The following is an 11,480-nucleotide window of genomic DNA, read 5'->3' as shown; positions in this document are numbered from 1 at the left end:
ACACACACAACAGGATAAGAGTCTTAACTTTTCTAATACCACTGTATCAATTATTCATGTACTCTAAATAGAATTATTAGCTACATCTGCAGCATCTCTGATCCTTACAGACATTTATATATCATTTCAATACATTTCTTTGGTTGCCCAGCAACAGTTGTACTGCTTTATGTCATTTTTGTCCACAGCTGCCTGCAACTGAGAGACAAAAACTTGCAAAATGCCACCACATACATTTGCTCAGTAGCAAATTGATATTGTGAGGGACTAGCTAGTAAGTATAGGAAACCTAAAGAAGTTGATATTTCCTTTAGAAGTTTAGTGGAAACCAAAAACACAGGAAAAAGTAAGGAAAGTGTATTTACAAAGTAATTTTCCAGTACAAAAGTCACAAAATATATGTAAATATAAAATAAATTAAAGGGCAAAAAGACAACAATTAAAACAGTTTAAATGAAGTTTAAAGCTAACTAAAAGCTAACTTACACAGGTTAAGCTTCTTTTTCAAGGTAGCAACAGACAACTTAGCAAAGAACAGTTTTTAAATTGTGTCTTTAGCCACTTTGGTATTAGCAGCCTGTTGCAAAAATAAATAATTTGCTCCAATTTCTTTAGTTGAATCTGTGAAAAATACCAAATATAGCACAGTTTGACAGACATAAAATAATATATTTACACTAATAAGGGGATTCCCAAAGAGATATTAGCTAAAAACTCACCATATCTCAGCATGGTGTGTAGTTTGTCCTTAAAAAAAAACTAAGGAAACTGGACAAGTGCAGGGCATTATCTAAAAGTTATGACCTAAAGAAACAGGAACAAATCCCGCAAAGACCTGACACAGGACCTAAGAGATCCATCTGGACCTCTGCAATGGTTTGGTGCTGCATTTCAGCCAGTGGTATTGGACCGGACATTGTTCAACACAGAAAAGTACTATCAGATTTTGATCCACCATGAAATATCTGGAAAGCGTCTGGTTGGCAATAACTTCATCTTTCATCAACAATGATCCCAAACATACTGCCAATGCAGCAAAAATCATACCTGTATAGAAAAACACACAGTGGAGCAGTATCAGTCATGGATTGGCCTCCCCAATCCTCAACAGGGCATCAACATTATTGAAGCAGTGTGGGATCATGCTGACAGAGAACAGAAGGCAGAAACATCCAAAGACGAGCTTTGAATGTCCTTCAAGAAGCCTTATACACATTATTGTATGATGATTTCCATATCAGATTGAGATACAATGCACAAATGGACAAAGGTACTGGCCCACACCTCTTAATCATTGAATTCAGGCGTCTTTAGTCTCATGGCTACAGGTGTATAAAATCAAGCCGCTACCCATGCAGTCGGCCTTCACAAACACTTGTAAAAGGATGGGTCGCTTTAAAAACCTCACTGAAGTTCAATGGTTGTACTATAATGGGACGACACTATTACAGCAAGTCAGTTTGTTAAATTTTTTGCCTGCTAGAAAAGTACCATCAGAGTGGTTTTACTGCAAAGTGGAAGTCTTTATGAAACCACAGCAACTCAGTCACATAAAGTTACAGACTGCTGAGAGCTGAGGTGTATTAAAGTCACCAATGCTCTGCTGACTCAGTAACTGCACAGCTTCAAAACTCCTCTGGCATAACATCAGGCCCAAGAGGGTTGCTTATATAGTGTTTTTAACACCATCTATCTTCAGAAAAAAGTAAACATCAAGATTTAGGCTCATTGCGTGGTTAATTAAACCAATGCAGATTAAGGAAAACTGCTGAGTGAGTAAAAAGCTCAAATTTTAATTAAAAAGATTTGGTTGGTTTCAAATAAAACAAATAACACAAAATAGTCCCTATAATGCCAAATGAATCCTAGGTTACTTTCTACTACTCCAGCACATAAGAGCCAGATGTTGTAACAACTAGCAGACAACCTGTGAGCCAATCAGATGGCAGCAGCATTGCAATAAAAGCGGAGTTCTTTGCAGGCAAAAATGCATTGCTGTGTGTTTTCCCTAAAACACACAGCAAGAGCATTTTACAGTCTATTCTTCTCTCCTGTGGTACTTTCAGATTTTGATCCACCATGAAAAACTAATTAAACTTTTTATTTTTTATTCTTAGATAAAACAGGACAAAAAGCGCACACATGTACACACACATATTCATGGCCTTGTTGTGAGTTTCGACTTGTATCCAGGAGACGGGTAGGAATGTGAAGGGTGAGTCAGTGAGAGGCAAAGGACGAGACTGTCAAGGTGGCCGGTCCTCTGAGGGAGAATAATTATCTGCTTTAATTAAGTACATTAAACTGTGTGTGTCTGTGTGTGTGTCTAAGGCGGATTATGCTTGGGTGGGTTAAAAGAGCGTGCTCAGAAAGACGTATGCATTCACGTGCAGTGCTTGAGCATGCATGCATCCAGCGTGTGCATCCATGTGTGATATCTGAATGTGTTTTTCTGTGTGTGTTTACACGTTGTAATCTGCTGCATTGTCTTTGTGGGCTTCATGATGACAGCGTCACGCAACACTCAACACAATAAACTTTGCATTGCAATGAGAGCTCATGCGCAGAGAGAATCCCAATTGGGGCTGGGTGCAGAAATTCATGAATTCTTTGGTGCATCGCTACAGAATCTCACATTAAAGGTATATTGAAGTATTTTGGGAAAAAAGTTGGAAAAGAAAATAAATGTTGGGTCTTGCGTGTGTTTAATGTCATGGAAAGAGAGAAAAGCACGAGGTCTGACAGCCCTAAATCTGCCCATGTTTTGAAATCATGTCTTCTCTGTATGTGTATGTATGTATGTGTATTTAAGAGATAAAAATAGAGTATTATACTGTCTTTTTCTATTTTTCAGCCTTATGTGTCAATCAGCGTGAGCCATAAGCTCAGGCTTCAGACTGCCGTGAATATTCAGTTTCCAAAGATTCTTCTTCTCACCGTCACCTGCTACAGCCACAGAAATCCCACAATGTCGAGACAACTCACAAGCACTAGGTGCTGCCCCTCAGCTGGCTTCCAGAAAGTGATGAATCAGAGGAAAGTGGGCTGTTAGGTAGCGAAGCCTTACAGAGACAGGAGCTAAAAGAACTAGAGAAGTTAGAGGACTACACGCCTACTGAAAGGTACAGCACAGAATAACACTCAACACTCATAAAGTAACAAAATAACAAATAAAGGCAATCAACTCTGATCGACACCACTTCCTACCCTATTGACGGCACAGTGATATCACTGGGCAGATCCTTCACTGCTGTGTCTGAAGTAGAGATCTAGGTCCTTCATTCTTGTTCTGGTCAAAACTGCTCTCAGTAAATCAAACAATAAAACACTGACATAACTGCACTTGTGAAATAATATGTCTTATACTGTGAAATAACTACCACCTCATGTAATAATAGATTGGATTTATATAGCGCTTTTCAAGGCACCCAAAGCGCTTTACAATGCCACTATTCATTCACTCTCACATTCATACACTGGTGGAGGCAGCTACAGTTGTAGCCACAGCTGCCCTGGGGCAGACTGACAGAAGGGAGGCTGCCATATCGCGCCATCGGCCCCTCTGGGCAACACCAGTAGGCAAGTAGGGTAAAGTGTCTTGCCCAAGGACACAACGACCAGGACAGAGAGCCCAGGGATCGAACCGGCGACCTTCCGGTTACAGATGTGATTCCCAACCCCCTGAGCCACGGTCGCCCTTGTAAGCAGTGTTAGCCATTATTAAACAGTCTTTCTGTCTATCTTTAATGTTTTTTAGGTTTTTCCTTGTTTTAAATATTTTTTTACTGGTTATTATGATCTTTTTCTATTTAGGTATGTCTTTTTTATATTGCTAGGTTGCTACACATCTCTTTGCTGCCATAACATTCAAAATCTTCTAGTTATGCGACAAACAAATTATCTTAACTCTGGAATAAGAAAAAATGCACTTGACGTGCAGTTTATAGAGCTTGTTGATGTGATTGAGATCCATAACAGTGGCCACATCTATAAAAGCAGATATTTTGGAAGTTTCAGGTGTGTTAACACAAAGCCACAATCTTCGTGATTGAGAAGTATCTACTGAACACTGCATACACTCAATTAGCAAAAAAAAGTTGACAGTACAATTAGAAAAAGACTGTTCACATGTGGCTTCTTTTGAACTTGTTTTGACTTCTGAAACAATGTCCTTTGGAAATATAAAAAACCAAAGTGGAAATGTTTGTCCATAATCCAAAGGACCACAGGATATCAGCATAAACATATTCATACCAACTGTCAGGACAGTGGTGGAGGGGTGATGAGTTTGCAGTTACAGAGGAGTTCCTGGTTTTGCAGTCATTGAGTCCACCAGGAACTCCTTTGTAAACCAAAGAATTCTAGAGTCTAAGTCTGAGGTAATCTGTCTGACAGCTAAAGCTTGGCCCAAACTGGGTCATGCAATCCCAAGCACAGCAGCAAATCTGCAACAAAATGAATGATAAACAATCAAGGTGCTGCAATAGCCCAGTAAAAGTCCAAACCTCAAGCCTAAAGAGCGAACTTTAGTTATGTCTAAATGCTGTTTTCAGTCTTGCAGAAATCATTTGTGCACACATGAATATAAGTGTAAGTAGAATAACTGTAAGCGTATAAGACTTTCATATGTTTTTTGGTTTTATTGATACTGAACAGAAACACTGAACAGATCTGCAAATTCTCACATGTGATAAAGCATCACTTACAAATGTGTCAATACTCAGTCGGTGTTTGGTACAAATATATAAACTTGCAAATTTTCTGCTCGGAAAACGTTCATATTCTAAACATTGCAGCGGTCACAAAAACATAATGGAGATAAACAACAAAAGCACAAAACCCCGCCAAAAAGCATCAAAGTGGATTGATTATTCGTGCTGAAAGTCACAGAATCAAGAACATCTGAAAAGACAAAAAAAAACTAACAAAAACTAAATAAAAGCTTTAAAAAGATATTTCTGATGGTTTAGTTTGTCTAGCTCTTTTAATGAAAACAAACACATTTGACATTTTTGTGTAACTAATAAAGAGTATGGGGTTAGGACGTGAGAATGCACTGAAACATTTTCAGCCATCTGAAAAAAAAGCATACATTTTGAAAATACATATAAGTATTCTGGATTTCAGTAAGGTTAACAAATAAAGGAAAATGCATTTCACTTTATTTTCAAGTCTCAATTAATGAAACTATTTGTATTTGCAGCCATGTTACATGTTGAAAACTGAATTTGCTAATCTATGCTAGCTAGCAAGCAAACTAATGCTATCTGCTGAAATGACTAGAGCTCCAAAACAAAATTCAGCTGTCATTCTTGGCCCCTAAGCCTTTTTCTTTTTCAATTAGTGTACTCGTAGTAGTGTTAGTAGTGTTTAAGTTAGAGAACAGTGTAAGTTTCATCTTGCATCGTCCCTGTGGTAAATTAGCTTAACGTTGGCTCTGTAAGTAACATATAATTCTGTCAACTAGCCAAACTTTACTAACCCTCCAAACATTTCTGGTATTTAGTTTTCTTTTATTGTTAAGGTCAATAGCCATAGCAGTTCAGTTTTTTAAAAGAAATACTTCAGTCAGAACATGATATAACGTCTCCAGATAGCAACTAGCCAGCTAGCTAACTTTCTCTTATATCTTCCAGTTCCAGTAAACTTTGCATCTTCTTCATGGATGCCTAGTAATGAAAACCTAACTACCACACATGGGAAAACAGTCCCACTGAGTACTGGAGCTGAAAGTAATTGGATGTCTTTAACTCTCAATGCTGCTTAAGCATTTGGACCAAAAAATAGCTGACCAAAAATAGCTGGTGATGTGAGAGTAAACAAACAGATACTGTTTCCCAATTGACTGGATTTTAACACTGAAACATTGCAATTTGGTTTTTGAATTCAAAATTAATAATGCATCCCTTTGTCAACATGCAGCATGCTAACATTGTTAGCTAACTGTATTGGCGAATGATTGCTGGAGGTTGCCAGCAATCATTAGGTGAAATTAGCTACAAAGATGTAAACAGTGCTTCACCAAAAAATCTCCTTGTCATTGCTTTGGTTACTAGCTGTTGTACACAACTACTGTTGTGTCTTTGTCTAGTTTGGATGGAAGATATTGGATTGTCTTTACTCGACAAGTGCCAGCAAAACTGTGAAAAGTATCATACAAACTAGAAATAGAGACCTTTGTAATATGTTGGCTTGCTCAGTGAATCTTTTACTTTGGGAAGTGTTTGCAGACAGGTAGATGTCTTCCATGCAAACTACAGGTGACTGCTGTAGTGACCAAAGCAATTTCAAGGAGTTTTTTGTACAGTATGCTCTTTGGGATCAATTTCATCTAGGGATATTGAGCAACTAAATCTTTAGTTTATTATGTAAGTGGAGTCCACCAAGAATAAATCCAAACTAAGAAAAACAAATGTTTATGTAAGTATAAAAATTACTTGCATTAACAGATGTACTGCAGCTTTACTACATAGACAGTCCCTGTCAGCAAGCTAATAGTTTTTGGCAAGCTAATCACTGGCAATTCTTGTACTGTTTTAATATATGAAAGTTTTTCTCATTTATTTTGATTAAAGAACTTTTTTTATAATTAAAAGTGCTTGTGAGATACAGTCAAATGAACAAAATAACAACATATAAGAAGGTGGAAATGTCACTGTACTGCAGCGATGAGGAGTGATGCTGTCCTGAGGGTGAAGCAAGGAAATACACAGTGACAGAAAAACATTAGGACAGAAGCCTGAAAATGCCATTTACTGAAGCATAAGGGGAAGCTGAGAGGAACACAGAAAAAAGCAGCATGTAATTCTGAAAGCCATCAAAACGTAGTTGAAAGGACAAAGTGTGAGGTAGAAAAGAGATTAAGAAGAATATAGGAAAGAAAAGTGGAAACAACATAAGAGGTAGAGACCACAAGAAAGGGATAGAAAGGGACAACATGATGCTTAAAAAACACAAAGAGCCAGATTATCTATTTTCACAATATATTTTGAGCCAGAAAGTGGCGTTGCTACTTCTGGTGTGTAACTAATCAAAAACCAATCAGTGCTGCTATGATGTGGATGCGAGAGTCCAGACAAGAGAGCAGGATGTACACAGTAGACCTGATGGTCTAGATTCTTCACACTGCCCTAAAACTACACCTTTTTTTTTTTCTTTCAAAGAAAATATCCACTCCAGACATGTTGTGAGTACCATTCTTTCGACAACTTCCGTTCACGAGTCAACAAAACTCTGGACACAAATCCCAGAATTGAGCTTTAGTTACTATACCAGCCATCAAATCTTCTGTCACACATTTCACACAGCAAAATCTCCATATCCTGTAGGACAGAAGGCCGCACTGCGAAGGGTATCGAGGCAGTTGACAAGTATAAGTGTGCCCGTTAGGTGCTTCCACCTCTTGGTGATGGGGTTCCTCATCTTGTCCAGGCCAAGGTGGAGCTCCTGGATCACATCTCGGTAGCTATCCCCAACATGGGCAGCCCACGTCAGCAGGAAGTCATAGGCTGGTTTCCACATAGACTAAAGGGTTCAGGGTGGGGATCATGGGAAGTGAAAGAAAATGTCTTTTTAAGAACAAAAGGCAAGAGTTTGCCAAAGACTTACACAAAAGAGGTTCATGTAGGGACGGAAATCTCAAACCCATTTAGACTGAACTTTAGCAGGTCTTTGTACTAAAGAGCTGACAGGTTAAAGATGATCTATGTTACTCCTTTCCATAAACCACACCTAGTATAGTATTTCGAAGGCTGCCGTGAGCTACTTGTTAGCATTTTGACCTAATTCTCCTGAAATTCTGAAATGTTTTGAGTAGTATTGTGTTTTCTTGAAGAGTTTCTACCCAAGCACAGTAACTCGGACAAATATACTGTTTGTGGATCACAGGGCAGTTTGATATGAAGACATTTAATATAAAATAGTTTATATATATATTTAAGTGATGTGAGTGTAGAATAAATATGGTCAGGAGCTAGAGGCCATGAGATGCATAGTGATAATTACCGTACCATAAACCTTAAAACATCTTGTATATAAGTCATATAACTTAAAATTCAAGTGTACAAACATGACATGCAAATTTTTAGACACAGTTTAACTCATACAGCATGTAAATTGTGAATAAAAGCTAATAATACATTTGATAAATCAAAGAAATAAGAAACAAACTTAAAAGTTATCTTTGGTGTTAAAGTAATTCATGTATTGTTGTTGGTACATCCAGGTATACGTCAAGCCAAAACTCCTAAATTCTAATTCAGCAAGCTTTTAATGCTTTGCCCAAAACACAAAAAAACTGGTTGTAGTACATGTGTTAACTTATTGACTTCATGACGTGATCCACAGCATTGACAGTGTCCAGTTGTCCAGTAAATAGTAACACTGACTAAAGGCCTCTCACCTCGTTATCCAATAGACCATTCTTGTCTCGATGTGGAGCCTCATAAGCCTCCATTTGCTGTTTGGAGACTCGGGCCAGCTTCTCAGCAAGCTCCCTCCACCGGGATGCCACCTCTACTGCTGTAGTCAACAAGACAAAATCCAGGACCAACCTGGCAACCAGACCCTGGCAGTCCATCTTCAGCAATGCCTGATGGGTTAAAGAAATGGTCAGTCAGCATGAGCAAGGAGCAAAGAAAGAAATATCTGCATGTTGACTTGGATGAGATTGGAAGGAATGCATCAATTTAAAATCACTATGTATGCAAAATTTATATGGAGAAAGAATAGGAATGAGAATTTATATCCATATTTATGTAAATCGTGAAAGTGTTCTGGTAATAATACATTCACAGCACAAATCACTTAACCACTTCAGTATTGTTTCACCGATTGAAAGAAATTTGAGACTTGGCTCTGTCCTGTGAAACAGCAACATCTGTCAAATCAAGCGACATTTCATAGTGTTTTCCATATTCAAGGACCCTGTTGGCAGGGTAACCATTTTCAAGATCAGTCATTACTGGATAAACACAACCACACTACATAGTTCCACTTGTAGTTCGAGCATAAACATGGTTTAAAATTTCAAGGTTAGAGGACACATGTCGGGTTTATTCCACTGGAGGTGTTCTGGACACATCCAATCGGCAAGAGATATTCTGTAGAGATTATCTAATCTATCCTGAGATAATCTCGAGGAGCAGATGGAGAACAAACCGGTAAAAGGACATCTGGACTATTTGTGTAGTGTGCTACTATGAAGACCCAACTCTAGATAAGTGATAGAATAGGTCTAAAAATTTGGATAAGATCTTTAAAAAACCTGTGAAAAGCCATAGATCATGCATAAAAGCAAGCCATAAGTACCATGTCGTGGCCCACTGATTAGGAAAGTTTTCAGTGGCACCATTTCTGAAACCAGAATGTCACAAGTTATGGCTGAAAAACTGACAGAAATTCAACTGAATTCACTTTTATTTATATAGTGCCAAATCACAGCAACAGTTACCTCAAGGAGATTAATATTGTAAGGTAAACACCCTACAATAAAACCCCAACAATCAGACGACCCCCTATGAGCAAGCACTTTGGCGACATTGGGAAGGAAAAACTCTTTTAAGAGGAAGAAACCTCCGGCAGACCCAGTCTTGGGAAGGGGCAGCCATCTAGTGTGACCGGTTGGGGGCGAGGAGAGGGAGATATGCATGTATGCTTACGGCTTGTAAGCTGCACGTCCCTCTGGAAAATGACTTTCCAAAACGAGTATTAAAACACTGTATTAAATAAGACTTGAAACAAGCAATTAAGACCATAATCAGATCATCAGGACAGTGTTTTTCTGCAGTGGACATCAAACTTTGAGGTTCAAGGCACTTCCACATTGGCTTCAGATCCATCTTTTTTACACAATCTATGTGGAAAACCTACCCAAAGCCAATGTGTCTTCAGTTGACTTGTTTTAGAAACTGTCAAGGTCTATAATGATCTTTATTATCGTCATAGTTTTGCAGACATCCTATCCATTTCCTTTTCCCTTTCCAACACAGAATCTCCTTTTTTTCCCTTTGGAACAATACATATCTACACTCAGACTTGTTTTCCACAATGTTTTAGAGAGGTATTGATGTAACTCTGATCCTTTTGGAGGCTGCTGAAAGGTAATGCAATTTATAGAGAGGTGTTTCTGTAATACTAACTAAGATTTAACCTTCAGGAGGTGTGATTTATTGCAGGGCTGTTGCGTTAGATTGCATTCTTTGTTCTCCATTTAAAAATATTTTTCAGTCTTCAAGACCTCAAACAAATTAGATTGTAGAGGACTAAAGCGGTGAATCCATTGTGTCATGGGAAAAGAGGGAAAGATAACAGAAGTCAGGAATATGTAGAACAAATAGTTTTTGTTTTTTTTTTGTCGTTTTTTTAAGATTTGTGAGCTGAAGAGTAAAAACAAAAGCTGAAAATAGTTACAGGGCTTTCTGTATAAATATAATCCGTTACCATCCTCTTAGTAATCCTGTCCCTGAGGGCTCCTGCTGCTGTAAATACATTCTAACTCAGCTAACCCAGTTAAATGAGGGTTAAAATGTATTGAGTTTTAATGAACGCAGCTGACTGGAAAATTTGCTCCAGGGGAGATTTTCTTTTTGTTTCCTGAAAAGAGGCACAATAGCCAAAAAGACTATTTCTGTTTTAATGACACACACCCAAAAAACCCCAGCAGTGTGTGCATGTGTGTTTATTTCAAGACAAAGCTCCGGGCATCAAAGTGAGGCACTGTCCCGTGGTGATACCTTTCAGGTTCTTTGTAGGAAGTTTTATTTTTTCTCCTTTGCTGGGAGCCCCAGAAAAAGAACAACCTAGTGGAAATGTGTGGAGGTATTTACAGTTTTGTGTTTTCCGCTATGACTTTAATGAGTAACAGCAGGAATGTAATGCACACATCTTTAGGATTTTCACATGAAGATATTTCCGTGCATAAAGATACATTTTAGTTCAAAAAGAATTTAATGTGAACTACTCCTTGAAAGCTGCCATACAAGCATTCATGGGAACGTGCAGTTATTATTTAAATGGAAGCACCACCGGGGGGTTGTCACAATACTAGAATTTCAAACTCAGTGCAGAAAATACTCAAAATTATTTTCAACAACAAGGGAAAGAAAATCATTAAAGATTATTAAAATTTCAAAATATTTTTAAGAATGTAACAATATCATTTAGGACAACATTATTACTAATGATGACATAGTGCCAGGTGGTGCAACGATACACAAAATTCACGGTTCAGTTCGTTTCGATACTTTGGTGTCACGGTTTGATATTTTTCGATACAAAAAAATGTTCAAGCCTTTTTTAAGTTATTAAAATTACAAATATTTCTTTTAACTCAAAAGTACAGTTTTTAAATTAAATGTTGCTGAAACAATCAAATAATTTAAAAAAGAAATGTATCTGATGGAGAAATCACTAATCTGTGGAAAAGAGAGTTTATTACAGAGAAAGTGGAGAGGGTGAGCAGTTTTAAATTCTTGGGGGTA

The 11,480-nt window shown here is 37.8% G+C and overlaps 1 protein-coding gene across 1 annotated transcript in view; it reads right to left on the bottom strand.

Moving 5' to 3' along the window:
* Nucleotides 1-4,622: 4,622 nt before the first annotated feature.
* Nucleotides 4,623-11,480, bottom strand: part of LOC102197306 (SH3 domain-binding protein 4-A-like) — a 45,406-nt gene continuing 38,548 nt past the window's right edge. Inside the window, exons 5-6 of the mRNA XM_005738656.1 lie at nt 8,402-8,590; nt 4,623-7,524 (exon numbers count right to left, since the gene is read on the bottom strand). Coding sequence (XP_005738713.1) covers nt 7,300-7,524; nt 8,402-8,590 — 414 coding nt within the window. The 3' untranslated portion in view covers nt 4,623-7,299. The remainder of the gene's footprint in view (nt 7,525-8,401; nt 8,591-11,480) is intronic.

This window comes from Pundamilia nyererei, unplaced genomic scaffold (genome assembly GCF_000239375.1).
Source record: "Pundamilia nyererei isolate P.nyererei 1_Seehausen unplaced genomic scaffold, PunNye1.0 scaffold00085, whole genome shotgun sequence".
NCBI lineage: Eukaryota > Metazoa > Chordata > Actinopteri > Cichliformes > Cichlidae > Pundamilia > Pundamilia nyererei.
The sequence above is the reverse complement of the archived record's forward strand: the minus strand, read 5'-3'. Positions and strand labels throughout refer to the sequence as shown.